Here is a 22103-nt window from a genome sequence, read left to right as displayed (position 1 = left end):
TTGAGGAGTTTGGTTTATATAGGACACTTTGTTTTCTTAGCTGTTATATCTTTCTTTAAGTGTTCTATATGGGTCTAATGATACAGAAAATTCATTCTGTGTCATTGATCAGTATTGCATAAGTATCTTCCTACAAAATGTGACAAGATACTACTATTTGGGAATGGGTGCAGTTGCTGCTGCTTAGGATAACTAAGAGGATGTAAAGCTATGCCTCAGGTAGTCATCCAAAATGAATGCCCGCTGTTCAAGGGATTCAGTCTTTCCCAGGACAGTCTGTGTGTTTAATTATTGCCTTGGTGTTCAGAGCAGAGACTGGCTTTCTAAACGGTGGGGTTTGCTTTGGGCTCTCATTAAATGTTGTATGCTGTAGTGTGACACACAATATGCCCAGCAGTGTGTCATGTGCTGTGATGCTAATCAACATTCAATAGCAAAGGAGGAGAGCAGCTGCTCCACAGTCAGCATGTCTGAACAGTCCTGCACTCAGCAGGGTATCACTTAATTCACACTAATGGATAAAAAACTGGCCTCATAACAGTTGCGTAAATGAGGCTAATGATCAGGGAAAAAATGCAAACTAGTTTTCATTTATTCATAGAGATACGTGTAATTAGAGGTAATAGCTGGATCCAAAAACTTGCTCTCCAGCATTTATTTGTTGATAATACAAAATACGAATGACTTGTTCCACTGTTTCTCTCTTGTGAAGTTATTAACTTCACACAGGACTTGAAATATGTATGCTCTTAAATGCTCATTGGGAGAGTTACAAGACTTAATGGGAAAAAGCTACAGATAATTGCATCTTGTAAACTTACCTCAGTCATTTTCAGTATGGTAACAGATCTCTATTGTAAATCCAATGCTGGCAGGATCAGCATATTGCTTCAGGGTTTTGACCTTTTTCCATTGGCTCCACTGTCTGTAGATTAGAGAAATCCACTTGGCCATTGCAGTGATGGCAGCTGAGTAAAAAGGTCGTAATTAGGTACAAAAGTCTTATTTTAGCATCTAAGCTGTAGAGTACTAACTGCCCTCTTCCATTTTCCCAGCGTTGTTCATTTTCCTCATTCGGGAAGTCTGATATTCCCCTCATAGGTGTGTTGTCCCAGCGGTACTGCAGATGCCGCTTGATCATACATGTCTCCAAGGATCAATCAGTACATTGTGACATAGTCTAATGGTATCAAGCAGAAGTTGATCTACCTGAAATTTTAATAAGTCATCATCTCATTGCATTTGCTAAGAAGTGCTGAGTACATGCTTTTCACCCTGCTCTAGATGCTGGTTTTGACAGTGCAGATTTCTCCAAGTGTAATCTTACCTGTATGATGTGCAGGGAAGAAGTAAATCCAGCCTTAATCTAATTTACAGGAGGAAGCTGAGGCTCTATGGTCCTAGCACAGAGCCAGTGTGGGTTTATATGGGCATTCCTTATTTTCTGTAGCCTCACGTTGTGCAAACTAGCTACATAAAATTCCATGAGAGTGGGTTTTATTCCTGCTAAGCAGGCCCCTCTCAAGACCTTTGCATGGTAACTAAGTCTTCAAAAATTTTAGGTTTTTTTATCTGAGCAGTATACTAAGAACTGATTGAGGAAGGACATTCTTAATCCAGCTGTATAATGGCACCATGTTTGTTGTCAGTATTCTCTATTCTTGATTCATCCATTTCATAATGAAACTGTAGTTAAGTAGATGGTCTTTTCAAACCTGTTATCTTTTTTCTTTTTTTCTTTTCTTTGATGTGCCCATTAGGCACACCTATTAAGTTCCTTTTTCTGTGCATGGAGCTTATGCAGCAGTCTGAAAGTGAATGTGAGATATCTGCTGATGAAAGCAAATCATCTAAACCTAAAAAGTGATTCTTGCCCCAATCCACTGCTCTTTGTTGGGAAAAGTGATTCTTGCTTTAACACTTAGTGGGAGATTCAGAGCACCTTCAGAAGACTAGGATTCTTTTTATCAGGTGGAAGTGAAGTCTAGGTCAGCTGTCAGTTGCATTCACAAAAGCAATATTATTATCACTGAATTGTCACTGACTCATTAATTCTGTAAATCAGAGAAGCCTTATGAAGGAGTACAGCTGAAGAGAAAACAGCTGATGGCTGAGGAGGGAGGGGTGTGTATGTAACACAGAAATCCAAATATTATGTTAAGCTGGAAAGTCATGTGTATATGGCCATTGGGAAACATTTATTCTCACCTTTCCTCTGCTTACTGATTGTCTGAGAGTTGATCTTGTCCAAGCAATAATTTTTTTAGACAAGAAAGCAGCTTGGGAAAATATGCAAGTATAAAGGGACTAAATTGTTGAAAACTTAAAATAATATTAAACATACATTAACATTCTCAGGACTTTTAAAATAGACCCTATATGTGATGAGTCCCATTTTTCAGATCTGTAAAAATGCCATGTCTTGAAAAATCACCTGTCATACATATCTGAAGTCATAGCAAGCAGCTCTCATAGTTTTACTTAACAAAAACCTGGTTTGTTGAAAATTGAGTTCATATTGCTATCTCAAATATATGCTTTCAAAACCTATTTTAAAAATAATAAAATATTGTGTAGTGGAAGAGTTGGGTGCTTTTCTCCTCTCTTCTGCTGAAAGTGGTAGAACTTTTTTTCAGAAACTGCAGAATTTCAGAAATTAACCTTGAACTATATTTGTGCAAGTGGCCTGACACTTGAGTAGATTAGCTCACCCTCTGTTATTGGAACTGGTAGCAATGGTAAAATGTCTCACTTTATAGTGGCTGAATATAGATATATTCTAATATTCAAAAAAATGGGGGCAGAAGTTGTCAATTCTAGAAGCATGCATTGCCTATGGCCATGGATTGCATTAGCACTTATTCACTTCCACTGAATTGTGGTACACTTTCAAAGCTAGATGTTATTATTTCAAGGCTATGCACCCAAAGGAATTAATCCTCCTGGGCAAGCTGCTAAGAAAAGTCAGGACATGCTGGCAAGCCAAGGGTGGGTGTAGCTTAAAGCTCTGCCAACTGAGTATCAGGTGTCAGGTATTGTCAAGCAGTTGCTGTTTCAGCAGCTGACAGTACCACAAGGGCTCGGGGATCAATGGATGTTGCATGAAGGTCACTCATGTCAAGGGTACCAGTTGAACGTCTTAAAACAATTTCATTTGTAATATTTGCTTCATACATAAGGATTTTCAGTACCATAAATACTTTGCTCCTAAAATATATATTCTTAGGAGTCTACAAACATTTCTGTAAACACAGATAAGGAAATATATATGTGTTGGAGGCTCCAGAATTTTCTCTGGTAGTGTCATGTTGATGAGATAAAGCTTGATATTTAGGGGATTTTTCCTGTTGCAATTAATTATCTTGCCAGTTGGTGTGGAAAGTATGATGACTGCTAAAAACCATAATTAACTAGATTTCTATTTGAATATTTGTTTAACTGTGCTCTTCAATATTATCCTACTGAACAAACAGACATAACATGCACTTGGCCTTTAAATTCCAGTGCAGTGGAGATGAAGAGAAGGAAAGGAGCACTTTTATAGTGCTCCCAATCTCAGCTACCCAATCCTTAGCACCTAGCTCTTTGGAGAAGGGAATACTATTTCACAGTATCATTGTAGAATCATAGAATGATTTGTGTTGGAAGGAACCTTAAAGATCATCTAGTTCCAACACCCCTGCCATGGGAAGGAACACCTTCCACTAGACCAGGTTGCTGGAAGCCCCATCCAGCCTGGCCTTGAACACTCCCAGCAGTGGGGTATATCAAGCCATTGCAGCTTTTTCTGTGCCACTGTCCAGCCAATTCCTTATCCTTTCAAGTGCCTGTGGGTGGTGACTCTCCTAGGTCTGAGGTTTTTATTGAACTAGCACTTCTTGCCCAATCTTTCTCCTCAGTTTATACCTGAGTATCCCATAATCACAAGGGTATTTGGCATGCACCTGGGAAAAGTGCTCTTGAAGCCATCTTCCTGACTGCCTTTTGATGTGGTTTGGATGTGTCAGTGTAGTTCTGTATGACAGCTAGCTGCTGATCAGGAGTGAGACCATCCCTCTTGGTGTTCCTCCTGTTCCATTCCTAACACTGACAACTGGGCTCAACTCATCCTGCAATAAACCAGTTCTGGGACCTAAACCAGCAGAGAAAAACTAATCATGCTTGGGGGGGGGGGGGGGGGGGGGGGGCAATTACAAAGAAAGAAGCAAAAGGAGAAGGAAAAAAAGTGTGACCTCCAGATAAGCATTCTGCACTCTGTTAAGCAGAAAGCCTCTCTGGGTTTCCCAGAAAATGTGCTCATTGTCCCATTGCCCCCCATCTCCCAGGAAAAGAAACAGCAAGTGACAACCATCTGTGTTTACCCCACATCTTATTTTGTCATACAGAGTTAGATTCATATTAGTGGGGTGAAGTTTGTACTAATGACAAAAGCCCCTTAACACTGATTTTTATTTGTATAGGCATGTAAATGGGAGATGATTTGTTGCCCATTTTAGAGTAGTGGGCTACATTACAGTGCTTTCATTGGGAAAAAAGAGATTGGATTTTTCTTAACAAAATGCCAGCATATGGAGTTTCATAGTGCATTTAAGAAAGACATAGGAGTGAAACCTTTTTGGCTGTCACTGAAGGAACTTCAGTTAGGTGGATGTCTTTTTCTTATATTATTTTTTTTTCTTCCCTTTTTAAAAAAAATTCAGGGTTGGAGAGAATAAGAGGAAGTGGGACATATGATTATCATTTCTATTTTAAGGCAACACACTGCAAAACTGTGTGTCAGTCCTGGAGTCAGGGTGCCATTTGGATGCTCCCTAGCCTGCTCCAAGCCTTCTTAAGTGTGAGGAAAAAGAAACCTCGTACAAATCAAATCACATTAATAGTAGTGGCAGACTGGATAGAAGAGCAGTGAATCTGGTGAAGTAGGAGCCTGCCCAACTTTTTTTGCTGATTAAGAAGTGAGTCTGAGTGTTCCCAGGCTCGCTTGGCTCAGACAATTATTTAGCCATTGATCTTTCTATGCAAAATAGAGAAACACCATATTTTGGTGATGTCTTTTGGTAGAATTTCATGGTCTTCAGTCTTGGCAGCTCATAAATTAGATAGGGTCTCTTGCAGCTGCTGTACTAAGGAAAGCGAATAAAAATGTAATGCATTTCATTATCCACCTGACATTTTTGCATCCTTCTTGCATCACTGTCTGCCTTGAGGTTGGCCTGTGACATTAATTTGGTAAAATAAACTAATACTTAATCTAAGCATTGTCCTCTCCCTTGTATTTGTAGTGTGCTGTACACGTAGCTTGCGGAAAATGGCTGTGTAAAACTGTGCAGGATATCTATTTCATTGATTGCTGGATTTCCCTCCTGCAGATTTTAAGCAAGAGAAGGTTATCACAAACCTTTGCATATCTCATCTTTGCCTTAAAACTCAGTTCTGTTTTTTCTGGATATAATGCTGCAGGAGCAGTGGTAATCTTCTGTGTCAAATTCTGCCTTCGCTTAAAGTCAATCACTTGTGTTTTTTCCTAAGTTCAGGCTATTGAAAAGCATTGCGAGCGACAGGGAAGACTGAGTGTAACTGGAGCATCACTCATACAACAAAACTGCACTCACAAAGAGTTTTAAATTTGTTTTCAAGCACTAGTTCAGATATTTGTTTGAATTATTAGTTTATAATATTATTACTGTATTATTTTTGTTATTATTATTATATTAGTAGTTTCTTTACATAGGTACAAGCTCCTGGGTTAAATGTCCCTTTGTCTGCATGTATGAATGTTGACCACAGTGGAAGATCCACAGAGTTCATACCATTTCCTTGTTTAATCTAAATAAATTTTTCAAACCAATTTAGATAAATTGTGAGGAGTTCTTTGGAGACAAGGCCTGGGAGCAGAGCATGACACAGAGAAGATGACATCATTCACCATCCACACAGGCTTTGGCATAATACTTGACTGAAATTCCCTCAATAAGCAAACAGTGCATTAGCACGGGCTCTGCAACACCTTTCCCATTGCATAATGGTGTTTGTGCTGGGTGATAATAAAAACCCAGGCAGCAATTCTACCTGCGTCAGCCCCTGCTACTGCAAGGCATTGCAGGCACACTTGGTTGTTGCAATGCACTTTGCTGTGCCTTGTGCAGCCTGGGAATGGGGCACTGACTGTCCGAGGGCGCTGGTGTGGTAGGGGAGCCCCACTGGCACTCCACAGCTGGTGGTTGCAGTGGTGTTGTGGGCACCTGGGTGTTTACCTGTGCTCTGTGTGACTGTGGGCTGCGTGGAGCCAATTATGATAAAATCAAGATTGCTGTCTTCAGAGGAGCCTGTGGGGTTAAGAGTTTCCAGATACAGCAACAGACCTGTTGGTTCAGGAGCAAGTCCTAGCCCGATCTGACAAGGAAGGGCATTTTAATGAAATTTTAATTCTTTGCTGCTGAAGCAAAGTAGGATTGTGGTTTTAGAAGGTGTGTTGGTCTTCAACTCTGAGAGCATCAAGGAAAGGAAATAAAATAAACCTCTCTTAGTCAAGCATTCCCAACACACAGCAGCTTATGCCAGCCAGTCCTCAGGCCATTTATAGCTGGTGTAGTTCTCTAAAGCAAGCAGCAGGCACTGTTTCCCATCTTGGTACCTGATTGCTTGATGCCTCAGCAGATCTATGTACCATTGGCAGGTGAAAATAAAAATGAGCTATTTTTATTATTAGTTTAGTGCTACTTGATTGTCTCCTGATCTGTTACCTGATGTTAATATTTCCATTGGGTATATTGACTTACTGAGGCAGGCAGAGAGAGGGCAGGCTGTTAGGATGACAGGGAATGCAGCAAAGAGAAGAGTGGAAACTAAGCACCATCATACAATCACAAACCCTTGCTGGGAAAAGTCATCTTATTCTTATATTTTTAATTTGTTTCATTTCACTTGCATGCTTCCTTTTAATTGCTTTATCTCTTTACTATGTATTATCTCTTGTGTTTTACGTGTGTGGAGGTGCTTTTGTCCAGATTTTAACTGTTATCTAAATGTTATTTTTAAACATTATTTAAAGATTGGCAAATAGTCAGACTTTGGAGCCTTGAGAAGTCATGAGATGTTGCCTCCACGCCCTTTCTCTGTAACCTCAAAAAAGAAAATAAGGAAGACGCCAGTCATGGGCACAGTTCAGAGGCCTCGATATGTTGGTAACACCCTGGTTTGCCTGTGCTCCTAGCAGCACACAGTGATCTGCTGTTGGTGCCAAACTGCCTGATTTGGGGGGCAGGAAGAAGCAGGGTCGAACAAGGAGAGGTTTCAGGTATGGCTGTAGGCATGGAGTGGCACAGAGAGGGGTGGCCTTTGCCTGGTGGCCCATTGAGGTCTGTAGTGACTGTAGATAGTGGTAAAATTGTGCAAACTGTTCCTGTCTATGAAGGCATTCTTCCACACTCATAACCTGAGAGAGGACACCTAGGGCTGGGTTTGGCAAGACATTTAAGTATCTAGAGGTGCAGGTGGATGTCCATGGGGGTGTCTGAATACACCAAGGCAAACAAAGTAAAGTGCTCTTGGAGGTCAGGCCATTTTTATACACTAGCTAAGCAAGTGTGTGTAAGCAGCCAATTTTTCCAGAAGAGAGAGGGAGAAAGGCTGGCAAATCCGTCTCCACAACAGTCCAGCCTCACAGGAATCAGTCATGGTTTTTCTTTGTGCTAGCACTGCCAAGTCTAGGGAATTAGACCAGTATTCTTCTGTGGGTTCCAGTAGATCATCTCAGATCATGATGAAACTGCTTCCCTTATTCTGCTTTCTTTGCTCCCTTGGGGCATAGACCAATGCCACTGGGCGTGGGAAGGACCTTGGTGCTGTAAATGCATCCTAGAGCTCCCTGTGCTGTAGCCTTCAGGCAGGACCATACATGGTCAAGTCATCATCCTTAAAATTCTTGAAGGGCATACCTGCCTTCATCAGACATTGGTTTGATTTGTGCATAACTCTGCTTGGGGAGTAGTTGTAATTCCTGCTCCGTGAACTCCTGTGCTGTGAGATATATGGAAAACGTTTCCTACTTTATTTGAAAATACAAAAACTGGCTTATTTTGGGGAGTTTTCTCATTGATTTCTCTGAAACAATTATTACTGAGATTTTTTTGTTGTTTTGTTCTAGTTTCCATTCAACTTGCTGCATGCTTTCACCTTTCATAGCTGAATTGTAACTTTTTCTTTTAAATGAACACGTGAGATGGTACTTAATTAAAAGTCTTGGGATGGAGGTGGTGATCATTAAAGGGTGATGATATAGATGGTGAACTCCTCTGTTTATCCACTGAACTAATCAGGCTTGAGAGGTGGGTGTTGTGCCACTGTCCTACCTGGAGAAGCTGCCTCTGAAGCACGAAGGGTTAATTTGTTTTGCACTGCTTGGTCACTCTTCTGTGACTGCCAACAAAGGTAGCAATTACCAGTGTCATCTGAGGGGATGTTCCCTGGTCTGGCTAATTTGGAACTCAGAAACCACATTGACAACTCAGCAAATTTCTTACAGGCTAGACAATATCCCTGACCTGGTCAGTATTACAAGAAAGTTGTTACCTAGACTAAATTTGTGCTAATACCTTAGGGCAAAAGGTTCCATATCCATTACAGGTCCCTTGAAGCATTTGGTTGTTTGAAGGATCAGCTCTACCCAGAGGCAGTCAAGGCTGTGAGACATGTCATAAAGGGCGAGTCACTTTGTGCCTGTCTTTTTAGCTCTTACAATTTTTTTAAGGCAATTTCTGTGGCATAGTTTGCACTTCACAGAACGAGTATGTATGCTGTCATATTTGTTGTGTGAAAATAAAGAAGAAATCATAGCAACACATTTGTTCTTGTGGAAGCAGCTGAAATCAAAGGAGGCAGTTCAGGAATGACTTTCACAATTTGCAAATGCCTAAGGGGCGTTATGATAGCTGTTTCTTTAGCCTAACGTTCAAGGATACCATAGAATTAAGTGTTTGAGCACAGAAACACAGCAATCTGAGATTTAAAAAAAAAAAATAAAAAAGGGAAAGAAACGTACTGTAAAATAACTGACTACCTGAAATAATTTTAAAGGGCTTTAGATGGATTAAACAGAAGTTGTAGCGGGTTTTTTATTGCTCGTACTTCTAAATCAAGGTAAAATGTTTTGTTAATACAGACAGGAAATGTAGGAAAATCTTACGACCACATTAATTCAGACTAGAAGATCACAATGGTTGATTTTGGCCTGCTAATGTATAAGTGCATTGTCCAGAACAGTATTGTAGTTTCTGTGCTCAAGTCACAGAAGTCCAGGAAAAAAAGGAGAGCCATGTAGCCAACCATCTCTGTACACCCCCTGACACTTCAGTGTCAAGGAAAGCATTAGCAAAATGGGGGACAGCTTGATTTTCCAGCAAAGTAAGTGAACATGTCTTTTTTGGCTTCGGTAGACTCTTGGTCATTAAACTTTGCAAACTCATCTGCAGCCATTGAGCTGGTTGTGCTGCAGAAGTTCCCAAAGCAGATTCTCATTTTTGCAATTTGCTGTGCAGAGGTGTTGAGCCCTCAGTGTGGGGAGCTGCTGAGAAAATGTCAGGCACTTCTGGAAAAGGCGTAGACAATATATGCAAATTGTTGGTATTTATTCAGTCATGTAGTGGGGGGAATAAACATTATTCCTGACATTTCCATTTTTGATTAATGATGAATGGAGCTGGCAGATGTTCAGCTGGCCGCCAGATGGGGTCTGCTCAGTCCAACAAACAGAATAGGAACAGTATGGATCTCCTAAAGCCAGCACAGACAAAAGCTCTGGCAAAATCTCTGCTTCATCCAAGTGATACGCCAATTTTGACCTCAAAACGACTAAGCTGTTTAAGAATGGAGGTAGTACAACCAGAGAAACTGCTTATGGAAGTGAAATGGGGTGTGGAAGGATGGGAGCTGGTTAGTTTGCTGGAGTTTAGCAGGTTTTTTCCTGCCGCAGGAGCCACAGACTGCAGCTTTGATTCCCTGTGGCTGGAGCTGCGCGGGGCTGTCTGCATTTACCCACGGTTACAGGTGTAATGGTCGTGTCTCTGGGCACATCTCCTCGGCTGGCGGTGGGAATCGGCTGCGTACAGCGTCGTTAGCCCAGGATGGGCTGTGCCTCGCGGGATCGGATAGCCCGGCGTTGGTCCTGGTCCCTCGGCCGGCCGGTCTGGCTGCCTGCTCCATGCGATGGGGAATCAGCCCACGGGAGGAGCTGTGGCGGCTTCTCCCGGCTCCCATGAGACTGGGGTGCCGTGAGACCCAGCGAGGGTCGGGGGCAGCCCGCGGGGAGGGGGTGACAGTGCTGAGGACAGGGACGCTGCTCCGAGCACCTCCGCCCGCGCCCGTGCCCGTCAGGACCAGCTTCCTTCGGCGCACTGCGGGCAAAGCCATTCAAATTTACAGAAGTGAATTAAAACCCATGCAGATTCGGTTCCTGGGGGAAGCGATAAGTGTCTGAGAAGTGCCCCGTCGCCGTTCCGCACGGCGGCCCGGGCAGATCAGCGGCCCCCGGCTGCGGGAGCTCGGCGGGGAGCTGGGGACGGGATGCGAGGGGCCGGGTCGCCGCTGCCCCTCGCAGCGGTGGGGCGCGTCGGGGCTCTGTGTGTTGCCGCTCTGACCCCGAGATGCAGCGCGAATAAATTCCCTTTTTCTAATGACTTCCCCAGGGAGACAAAGAACGGGAGGGAAGAGGAAATTTGACCGCGGTGTTCACGGTTACATTGGCGGTGCCGGGGGGAAGCCGTCCGCCTGCCTTTGAAGCTGGAGCACCCGCCTGTCGGGGCTTTTTGTGCCTACGGGGCCGGGGGAAGTGGTAAAAGCGGGGGCTGGCAGCCTCTTAGAAAATGTCCCGGTGCTACTTCTCTGTGCGTAAGCTAGGGCTCAGACGCCTCTTTCCCACTTGGAATGTGCCAAGGGAGGCAGTGATGGACGGCTGCTCTCTGCGATCTTCGGCTTCCGATAGGGTTTATTATTTTTATCACTCATGTACAGAGACCTAGAACAAATGTTTTCCCGTCCTGAACCGAGTGGCCGGGCCGGGCCGGGTCAGCCCGGGGCGGCCGGAGAGCGTCCAGGGTGGGGTGGGAAATCTATTTCGGGCGTAAACACGAACAAAAGCACTGTAGCCAAACCGTGTGTCCGTCGTGTCCTGAGCGCAGAATTTATTGCTTCTGCAGGCGCTCGGTCCCCTGGGTGGGTAGGGGGCCGGGACGGCGACCCTTCCTGCCTCGGGGGCGGTGGCAGGAGACGCTCCCCCTTCCCACACTCCTTCCCCCGCCTTGGGCAGCACTTAGAAGGAAGATCGCTGGTGGGAGCGATTCCTCCCGCCGCCTGACGGAGGAGCGGTGAGGGGCGCAGGGGGTCGGCGGGGGGCTGCCGGTGCCGGCGAGGGGCGAGTTCGGGGAGGAGCGCTGGGGCCGCTGCTCCCTCCCCGGCCCCCGGGCTGCCGCCCGCGGACGGTCCGGGGCGGGCGCCGGTATCTCTCCCGCTGCGCTCCCAGCAGGCGGGACGGGGAAAGGAAGCGGCGGCGCCGCCCGGCAGGGACAGGGCTGGAGCAGCCCCCGCCGCCCCTCGCCTCGGCGGGACCGTGCCTGGCGCTGGCTCCTCCGGGCCCGCCGAGCCGGGAGGAGCCGCGGGAGCTGCCGGCGCCGGTCCGGGCGTGAGCTGCGCGGCGGGGCCCGGTCGGGTCTGCAGCCGGCATCGCCGCTCCTGCGCCGCCTCCCCGGCTCCGCCAGAGCCCGGCCGCTGTTCCGCTGCCGCACAGAGGTAATTTGCGGTGACTTGTACCGCTCTCCCTCGCGGCAGCTCCCCCGGAGGGACAGGGCGGACGGGTGGGTGCCGGTAGCTGCCCGTACCTTCGCGCATCCGGCTCCGGAGCGTGGGGAGCCGGCGGACTGGGGGTGCCTCTGACCCGCCTTAATGTCTCTGAAACTTGCTCAGGATGGAAAACCTCCCACCTCTCCTTCAGGTATCTTTGCCTGCTGAGGAAGGAACCGGCCCGGCTCCTCCGAGATGAGGGCACAGGGCTGTCAGGGTGTACGGGGCTTGGGCGCAGAATTTTTTTACTTTTCTATTTTTTTACAATTCCTGTCTTGTGAATTATTGAACACTTTCTTCGAGTGTTTTCTCTGGAAACTTGTCTCAAATGAGGGCTGTGAGCGCTAACAAAGAAGGGTGTTGTTCGACAGCCAACAGGTGATCGGGTGAAACCCGAGTATATGTGTACATTGGAGTAAAGTCTGGCTGCTGTTTAAAATAGAATTTTGAAAATCAATGGGAGACTGTAAAAGGCAAGATTTCCTTTTTTCCAAATCTGTAACCCTCTTAAGGAGAGGGGTGGGGGTAGCATCCGTGAGAATACCTCTTTCTTGGCTGGAGGTTTGGGTCTTGCCTCGCTGCAGTGTGTGCTTCAGTTTCCATCAGCGCCGTGCAGAGCCAAGGATAACACGGCCAAATCAGGTGTGTTGGCATGGGGCGATGCTTTGTCACGAGTCTTCCTCCTTTTGCTAAATGCAGGTGGCCTGCCTTTGCAGTATGGCTCGTCAAAAGAAAACACCCTGAAAAGGATCCTCTGACTTCCAGTTGGAAAAATGGTCTTGGCGCTAGGATGCTAGAGGAGGAAAGCAGTTAACTTCTCTGTCGGTCCTTGTATACTGGCTAAAAAAAAGTAAAACAGTTCCTCTAGGGTCCATCTAGAGGTCTTTTGAATGAGCAATTAACTGGCTCTATTCTTTCCCCACTGCTCTGGGTAACTCGCTACTCGAAAGGACCCAGCCGCTGTGTGCTGGTGCTGATGTAGATTCTCCTTATCAGTTCTGGATCCGGATTTCCCACACAGAGAGCTATAGAACTCACTGTAGCTAGGGAATGGGATTTCCTGATCATGTGCATAATACACATTGGAAATAGGCTTTGAATTATTAATAGTTACTTTATGGTGGTTTATTGTTGTTATATTGTGCCCTTCCTCTTCTAATGTAGTTATCTTGCACCAGAGATTAAATAAGCAGGTGAATGGGCTGACCGTGCTAATCTTGAGTCGTTGGGCCTTCATTGTGAAAGGGTGCATGTGTGATATGCATCTTGTATCCCCTATAGCCTTGTTAACAAGCCTTCTAACAAAAAAGTTGTTAAAACAATTTGCCCTGCAGGACAGAGTAAAACAGCAGGGGGTGGGCAAGGAGATGTTTGTCTAACTTTGCTTACAAATCGTGACCTCTTCTATCTGGTCAGGGGGAACATAATCAGTGAGCTGGAAATCCTAGCATGGGGATGACCTTCATATGGGCTTCATCAACATCTTCGTTCTAAGTTTGATATCCCAGTATTTTGTGTATCCGTAGCTTTGTAATTAAGTGTGGTTTGTCTATGCCTCTGAGGAATTTGTCATATGACTGTTTTAATTCATCAGTGGAAAAAACACAGTAATTGCTTTTCTTTTCAAATCAAATTTAGCTGTGTAACTCAATTATGTTATTCATAGTTGTCAACCTGCCAGTGAAAAACCTCCTTGTAGGCTATAGAGCCTTTTTTGAGAGGCAGTATTTGAACAGAGCTGAAACCTCAAAATGTTCCATGGTCTTTAGGAGAGCAAAGGAAAACAACACATCCTTGCTGTGTTTTGTAGGTGTCATGGCAGGAGTAGAAAGACCACCTTTCTAGTCATCCATTGGAAAGAACTTATTTTTTCAGCTGTTGTTTATATTCATTTGAATCCTCCATAGGATGTAATCATTTTAAACAGATCACTTTGAAGGATGAGTGAGGCTGGAGGGCAGGGAGGAAGAACCCTGTAGTTTTAAAATGCAAACCAAATTACACTTGAACAGGAGAGGAAGAACTCCTAAACAAGCAGTTGCTAAAATAGTTCTTCAGATAGCCTGCTGTTAAGATAGGCTGGATTAGAAACCTTGTTCTCAGCAACCCCACAGTATTTGTGATGTGGCTTTTATTTATATATAGTGTATTGTCAATAATTTTATAGCTAGCTTCACATTTGTCCTTATGGGAGCATTTTTCTTTTAAAGTGAATTATGTCCTTTGAGCTGTTCTAATCTCAGTTCGTTGAAGTTTGGGGTCCTTGCTTTGAACATTTTTTATCACCTTATCTGGGAAGGAGAACCCTGATTGTAAAGTTGCATTTTACATTTAGAGGTAAGATGTATTTTTCTTTTATTTTCTATCAGCCAAACTTTCAAACTTCCGTGTGTGACTGGAAACTGGACCTACGGCTCTGTGGTATCCTCTTGTTGGAGCTGCTGTGTTTGCTTTCTGAAATGGATGTGTCAGAGGAGGCCCAGGCAGGACTAATCTCTGCAGAAAAGCAGCCTTGTCTCTCTCACCAGTGTCTTGTCTTCCTTAGGAAATAGGCAATACTCCTACACCTATGTACCTTTGCTATGCTTAAGATCCTGATGTTGTCCAGTGCTGCTTCGTTCATTGTAGTATGTAGCCTTAGTTTCAAAATACTCAGAAAAGTTAGTAAGTCATCATGCATTCAGATTTTGGGTTGTTTCCTTGTCCTTCAAGAGAAGTTGAAGAAGTTAATCTTTGATCTTGTGGAGAGAGGGTTTTGAACAATCAGTATGAAGCAATTACACAGTTACTTGGTGTGCTTATGAGTGTTGGGTATTGTGAGAACAAGGCAGGAGTACACTCTGCTCAAGTTCCCAGGCACTGCCAGAGCTGAACCTGTCTCTTTGCCTAAATTTTGTTTCAAATCTGCTTCCTGTGGGATGTGGTTGAGGTTGTGCTGCCTAATGAAATATTTTCAAAGATATTTAACCTACGGACTCCTTTGATTCCTGGGATATCAGGCAGGAGTCAATTCTTGAAAAGGGACCATTTGACCAATACAAGTTCTTGCAAAGCCCTAAGAATTGGAAATACCATCTTAGGTATCAGTAAATGGCTCATTATTGCAAACCAGGCATCTGCCCCTTTCTAAAAGGAAATGGTAAAACAGTTCTTCTGCTGCTAAGGTCATCTTGAAAGGAATTCAGCTCCTCAGTGATATTCCTACTGACTTTATAATTAAGAGGTACTTGGATATAGATGATAACAGTTAACACTTGCCTTTTTTTCCTAGTGATTTCCTAACTGCATCACATTATTCCTCTGTCCCTCCTTCCTCACACCCGTTTTATGCAAGCAATGACAAAAACATACATGATGCATGACTTTACTTCCACCAGTAAGTGGGAAGGGGGAACAGATCTGTATTCCTTGTCTTATCATTTGATTCTGAGAGCAACTAGTTAAAGGGATACAGTATGTACCAGGAAGCCTGTCTTTCAATTTTACATATATAGGATTGAGCTTTAAGGATTGAGTTTGATCATACTTACCTTCCTTGAGTAAGGCTGTAATATGGTGATGTTAAGCTCAGAAGCTGTTGTGCTAACCTTTAGTTGTTCAGCTTGAGTAAGATTTCAGACATGTACCTGACAGCTCACCAGCTTTCCAGAAACAGCCTGTTCTCAGAGGGAAAGTTGGCAGATTTGCTTGCCCCATCAAATATTAAATTAATCTTCTATTACAGTGCAGCTATTAAGTGTGTTGGCATCTTAGCAGTGCACCAAAAATAGTGTGCATGTTTTTGAACTAGAGGTTTTTGAAGTAAACAATTTTTTGTAGCATTAGCCAAGTGGAAGAGTTAAGTAATCCCATCTCTTTCTATGGGCTTTGGAATGTATAGACATATTGGAAATAGGGCTAGATAAGACTATGTATTGGATATTATAATTTATCTGAGTTTGTAGCTTTTGGATGCATAAGGCCACTTTTTATGGAGCAGGTTTGGGTTTATGTGCTGAATTATTAGTGGCTCACACCTGAAGGAGAAACTCCTGTTGAGTAACCAGCAGAACATTTGGATAAGCAGTCTTAAACAGACTTCCACCTGTGATCTAGGAGCAATTTATTTCCTCTAAAGCAGTGGTGATGAGACTGAAAATGTAACATAGGACCCACAAGAAATTTTTAGATGGCTCTTCTCATTAGACCCACCAGCAAGGTTTATGTCAAGGAGATTAAAATTTTCTACAGCTTGGATGGTGCACTGACAAAATTGGATCTGTGTTTAGATAAACAGGTGAAAGAATGTCCTGAAACAGGGAAGGCACAGCTCACACATAACATGGTACTATAAGAGCAATCTTGTCCCTGCCCCAAGTGGTCAGGATATCTGGTGTGTTAGGACAGATCCTCTGTGCTTTTGGCTAGCTGTATTTCATTGAAACGCCTCATCTGAATTTCCTAAGAACTTCTGCTAGAATTAATACAAGGCATATATATTGTTAAGCTTTTTACTGCAGACTGCTATGGATCTGGGTGAGCGCCTTCTTTGCCAGTTGTAACTCAAAACAATCCCACTGATATTAAGCTTGCCGACTTCATGAATCAATAAAATCATCTCCCTGTAGGGTTTTAAATTGACAGAACAATAATGATGTATTTTACAGAGACTAATCTGGCATAATTGGATTTCAGAAATTTAACAGGACCAACGCCCTTCTGCTCCCATACAGCTCAACCAAAGTTCTCAGAGGAATCCAGCAGATGGTCTGTGCCTGCCTTGTGAACAACAGGATGCTACTTTCACAGCCATCTTTCCCCAATAATTTCTTTAGTTTTTGACAAGTGGTTGTCATGTCTTTTACTAGGTTAGTAGTTGTAATGAGTTCAGGAGGAGTTTATGTCATTCCTGTTGTTAGTATCTGTTCAATGAGTCTTTCCTAGATTTACCTAAATATATACATCCTGTGATATGAAACAAACAGAACTGTAAAAGGTAACAAGTGTTAATACTGAAATACATTGTGGTTGCCAAAAGTGGTAATCTGTGCCTAGGTTTCTGGGATTTATTTTTCTTCAGTGGTTTTTTTCTTATAACTTTTTTGAGCACTTTTGAATTGCTTGTAGCAAGTTGTAATGAAGTTTCACTAATTTATTGTTCTGGGCAACACAAGGAATACTAAACTGTTGCAAGATCATTTACACTGATAATTAGTTGTTCATGTTCAAATCTATTAAAGTTCTATTCATCTTTTTTTCCAGATCACTGCTTGATGAGCTGCAGCTGAAATATTAACACTGCACACTTATGCCATTGGAGATGGAGCCCAAATCCAATAACCTCATTTTTGGGTGTCAGCGAAGCTCAACCTCTGACGATGACTCTGGCTGTGCCTTGGAGGAATATGCCTGGGTACCCCCAGGTCTCAGACCAGAGCAGGTACCAACCATGTTTTCTGCATTTTAAAAATAAGCCTCTTAAGGACTGTCTGAAGGAGTGATATTCTGCCTCTGTAAGTCTAATTAAATTCTTATAATGTATAAAACTTTAATACACATAGAACTTTCCCCTTCTTTTTTGTTTCCTGTCCAATGGGGCTGTGTTTAGGGAGCTTAAACTTCTCAGCCCTGAGGCGTTTTATGTTCCAAAAAAGTTCCCAGTCAAGGTTTTTCAAAAAGTATGTGCTGCAGAGGTATGTATTGCCAAGTAAAAACAGCATAGAAGTTTGCTTTCTTTGTGAAAGAAGTTACTAGGTTTAATTAAAGCTCATGGCATACTTCATGACATTGTGCTCCTTGGCCAAGTATTTCACTGCACTTGTATGACTCTTTAAATAATTAGGCATTTGACATCTAGAATATGGATGGTATGACAGCGCATATAAATGAAAGTGTTCCGTCACTGTGACAGGTAATAATGTATTTTACGCTTGTTTAAATAGTTGTATGGCTGCCATTTGTTCATACCAGGATTCCTCTTGCATGGTGTCTGGAGCTGACACTTGTGGCTTGGTTGGGCTCTCCTTTCCCCTCCCTTCAGTCCCCTTTTTTTGTGTAACATCACATGGCAATGGGAATATAAGTGAAAGTATTGATGACTGAGTTGCTGAGACCAGAATGAACTGCTTACGGTATTCATTCATGGTATTGATGATATTGCAACTGTGCTGAAGCTGTGTACTCAGTAATATTCTGAACTCAAGACTTCAGCATTAAATGGCCAGGATGGCTTTGCAACATCTGCTAAAGGAGGCAGAGCAGTCCTGGCAAGCTTATACAGTCCACAGTTTAAAAAAGTGCAAAAGATGTCTCTTTTTTGCAATGCAGAGATTTTCATAATAATGAGTAAAGTAACAAGTCAGCAAGAATTGCAAATAACAGGCTATTTTTAGGGCAACTCTTTTAATCACTTACTTAAGCATCTATAAGAATCCTGATGAATCAGACCTTAAGGCAAACAGTGAGCTAACATTCTGCCAGAACAATTAAATGCCCTAAAATATCCTCATAATCCCAGCTAGCCCAAACTCACTAAAGATGGGAGGTTTTTTTCCCCCAGAAGGATTTCTTATTTTGAGAATAGTGCAATAAGCTTGAGAAAAGGGCATAAGCTATTTTTAAAGTTTCACTTCTTGCTACATGTTATCTTTTTCTGGAGCATCCTGAAATATAGTTTGTAGCAACTGGGCTTACAGTAGACTTCAGTTGTTTAAATTTTGGTTAAATGAAGATCAAGTCGTGTTTCGTACAATCTGTTTCTCATAATTTTGATTGCTTCCTGACTTAAGAGATTGATTAATGCCTTTTTTTCATCTGTCTTGCACAGTAATAAGCTGTTGACCTGAACATTATTTAAATCTGTATGGCAAGTAATATTTTTGCCAATAGTCAGCTCTTACAGCCCCAGGCCTCGTGACAAGCTGGAAACTGCATAGGAAAAACAATAAATCTGTAGCTGTTCCACAAAAATATTTTTTGCCATTGGGCTTTGTCATAGTGTTCATTACAGCTTTCCTGTCATAATATTCTTCTGAAAAAAAAAAAAAGAGTGAAGGCTGATAGAAAAACATTCATCCCGTGAAAATCTCCTGGTTAATTTGCATCTGATTGAAATGTGGCTGGATCCAGCCTCCTCCCAAGGGAAGGATGTTTCCACCTTCTTACCAAAGCCCACATGGAAGCAATGAAAGCTGATGCTTTGGGTGAACCTGATCAGCAGGAGACTACAAAACAGCTTTTGTCTCAACAATGTGTAAAATGCAGAGAGCAAATTAAATTTGTTTATATAGTGGCTGTTTTCTGGAAAGTTTCGTGCCTTGTGTGGTAAATTGCAGAGGGAAACTTAGAATTTCCATGGAGTTGTTGACCAGCCCTGAAGGGGGTGGGAATAATGAGAACATTAAATGTGCATAATTTATGACAGCCCCCTAACTGTCACTGCAAATTGCATTCCAGAAAAGCAATTCAGCAGCTGGGTGCTAGTTTTATCAGAGAATTCAGGTTTGCTGAGATGGTTCATCTGAGTCTTGTATTTTCAGCACAAACTCTGTCACATTCTAATGTAGCATGACCTCTTCTTCCTTAGTAAATGAGACCTGAGATAAAAGAGTAGCCAAAGGACACTGGCAGTGCTTGGGGACCGTGTGTTCCTGGGTCTGAACTCTGCATTTCTCCTGGTCAGGTCCAGCTGTATTTTGCCTGCTTGCCAGAGGAGAAGGTCCCTTATGTTAACAGCCCTGGAGAGAAACACCGGATTAAACAACTTCTCTATCAGCTGCCACCCCACGATAACGAGGTAAATACAGAATTTAGAGTAAACTGTCAGGGCTTGGGTCTCCCTGGCAGCTTTTCCGTGGAGAATTACCTGCCTGCATATTTATTACAAGCCTAAACCATGGCCTGCAGTGGCATCTGAGCTATAAAGCAGCACGGTGTGTACATTGAGTTCATTGTTCAGCTGCCCGCTTGGCTTGTGTGCAGATAAGAGCTGTCTGGAAGGACACTGCCTTTGCTTGTTAGGGAGGCTGGTGTCACTGCAATAAACTTAACACAAGTTGGTTTTATAGTGTTTGCAGCCACCCACCAATTACCAGGAACCTACAAATTCCTGGAATTGCATTGTGGCACACAAAAAGGATGCTTTGTGATAGTAAAAGGTTTGCATCTCAGTTATGCAGTGTAATTTGGAGTAGAAGTGGAAATAACAAACAAGCTCTTTGTAAGGAAAGGGGCGGGGGCGTCGGTACTTAAGGTCTTGTGTATACTGCAGTCGTGGGCACTTAACCATAAATCTAAAGGACAATGTTATGGCTGATTGTAGGTTCATTCCGTTATTTTAGGTTAGCACCAGACTTTGGGCTAGCTTCTAAAAATCTTTTTCTTGCACAAACAACTCCTCAGTTTAGCATGGTGGGTTTTTTCCTGTAATGAAAAAAATAATCTCTCTCCATATTATTTTTGTGATAGGCCATATTACCTAAATATTAAGATGGTAGAGAAGGCAAGCAGGTAAAGTTTAATGATGATTGGCAGCACTCCTGATGAATTCCTTGCATATATGCACTTAACTTACTCATCCTTTAGATTAGAAGCTCAGTCTCTAATATAAGTTCTCCTGTGTTTTCACTGGAAGGTGAGATACTGCCAGTCGTTAAGTGAAGAGGAAAAGAAGGAGCTGCAGATGTTCAGTTCCCAGCGCAAAAAGGAGGCGCTGGGACGAGGCACTATTAAACTACTCTCCAGAGCAGTGATGCACGCTGTTTGTGAGCAGGTAACATACTGGTGCTATAAGCTAGCTACAGGGCTCAATAATGTAAAACTACAGTATCTCAGTATTAAAATTTAAAGTTACCTCTGTCTGTGTCTGAAAACAACAACAACAAAAGATTATTTTTGAAACTGCATGGAAGACGAAAGAAGGTAGTGCTTGCTTAAGCAAAATGTAAGCTTTGATACTACTGCAAATGAACTGAGTCTTTGATGTATTTCCTACTCAAAAAAAAAAAAAACCCTAATGCTGACTCATACTAAAGTAATGACAAATAAAAAGCAGGCAAAAACTTTAAAATGTTTTGTATAAAATAAACTCTATTCGCATAAGGTTTATTAAGATGCAGTTCGTCTAGACCAAAACTGATAATATTTTTTTCCTCTTGTCAGAATTTTGGAATAAAATCTCATATTTGGTTTGGTGTTTTGACTTAGTTTAAATGCAAGAAGCTAGTAGTTTTGAATGGGAAGTGTGTTCACTTTCTGGGTTTGTTCCTAGTGCGGTACAAAAGTAAACGGCGGTGAAATTGCAGTTTTTGCCTCAAGAGCTGGGCCTGGTGTGTGCTGGCATCCCTCCTGCTTTGTGTGCTTCACGTGCAACGAGCTTCTTGTTGACCTTATCTACTTCTACCAAGATGGAAAAATTCACTGTGGCAGACACCACGCTGAACTTCTCAAACCTCGATGTTCAGCCTGCGATGAGGTAAATAATTCACATTTTACAGCCAAGTAAACACTCCTGTTTTTCAGTTGCACCAAACTGCACCACCTGTTTCAAACTGCACCACTTTGGAAATTCCTAATTCCACATGCAGTCACTTAAGAAGTCAGGACTCTGCTGTATAGATGTGTTTGAAAGCTGAGGGATATTTAATTTCTTGTCAAACTGGAAATATTACAAGCAATAAGGTGGTATTTAGAAAGCAAACACCTGTTTGTGTTTAGAATTGAACATTCTCAAATTTTCCAAAATATTATCCTTATGGAACTTCTTTAATGGTTGAGTTCTGAAGTTCCTTTTTTTTTTTATTTAGAATGTACTGGTTTTCTTTCTTTTTATTTCTCTTGTGGGAGATTGTTGTTTCTATCTTTGTATTCAAAAGGGAGCAAAATAAAAATAAATTTTGTGTGTGAACTGTAGAGTTAGGATATTTTATATGCTGTAATTCCCAGTTTGAGGTTTAGGCCACTTAACTAAAAGTATTCTTTTATCTCTGAAAAGATAATTTTTGCTGATGAGTGTACAGAAGCTGAAGGTCGCCACTGGCACATGAAACACTTCTGTTGCCTCGAGTGTGAAACAATCCTGGGTGGACAGAGATACATCATGAAGGATGGGCGGCCGTTCTGCTGTAACTGTTTTGAATCTCTCTATGCAGAATACTGTGAGACTTGTGGGGAGCACATTGGTAAGTGTGTCCTTTAGAAGCATTAAACTTACAAATTAAGGGAAAGCCAATTTATGAAATTATTTCCCATTCCAGAAGAATGAATTCTGCAAATAGTTTTTTAGAGAGACCCAC

General features: G+C 42.7%; 1 protein-coding gene across 5 annotated transcripts in view; it reads left to right on the top strand.

Annotated features, from left to right (window-relative positions):
• Window positions 1–22103, top strand: part of PRICKLE1 (prickle planar cell polarity protein 1) — a 64969-nt gene that overhangs the window by 38450 nt on the left and 4416 nt on the right. For 3 of the 5 annotated variants that reach the window (XM_021545305.2, XM_077783478.1, XM_021545306.3), the window contains exons 2-6: window positions 17074–17251; window positions 19493–19606; window positions 20444–20581; window positions 21080–21283; window positions 21803–21989. In XM_021545305.2, coding sequence (XP_021400980.2) covers window positions 17120–17251; window positions 19493–19606; window positions 20444–20581; window positions 21080–21283; window positions 21803–21989 — 775 coding nt within the window. In that variant the 5' untranslated portion in view covers window positions 17074–17119. Of the gene's footprint in view, window positions 1–11235; window positions 11361–11678; window positions 11782–17073; window positions 17252–19492; window positions 19607–20443; window positions 20582–21079; window positions 21284–21802; window positions 21990–22103 lie in introns of those variants that run through there. The other 2 variants (XM_021545307.3, XM_021545308.3) reach the window with 2 other exon arrangements.

Source organism: Lonchura striata, chromosome 5, assembly GCF_046129695.1.
Source record: "Lonchura striata isolate bLonStr1 chromosome 5, bLonStr1.mat, whole genome shotgun sequence".
NCBI classification, from domain to species: domain Eukaryota; kingdom Metazoa; phylum Chordata; class Aves; order Passeriformes; family Estrildidae; genus Lonchura; species Lonchura striata.
This window is presented reverse-complemented; position numbering and strand designations above follow the sequence as displayed.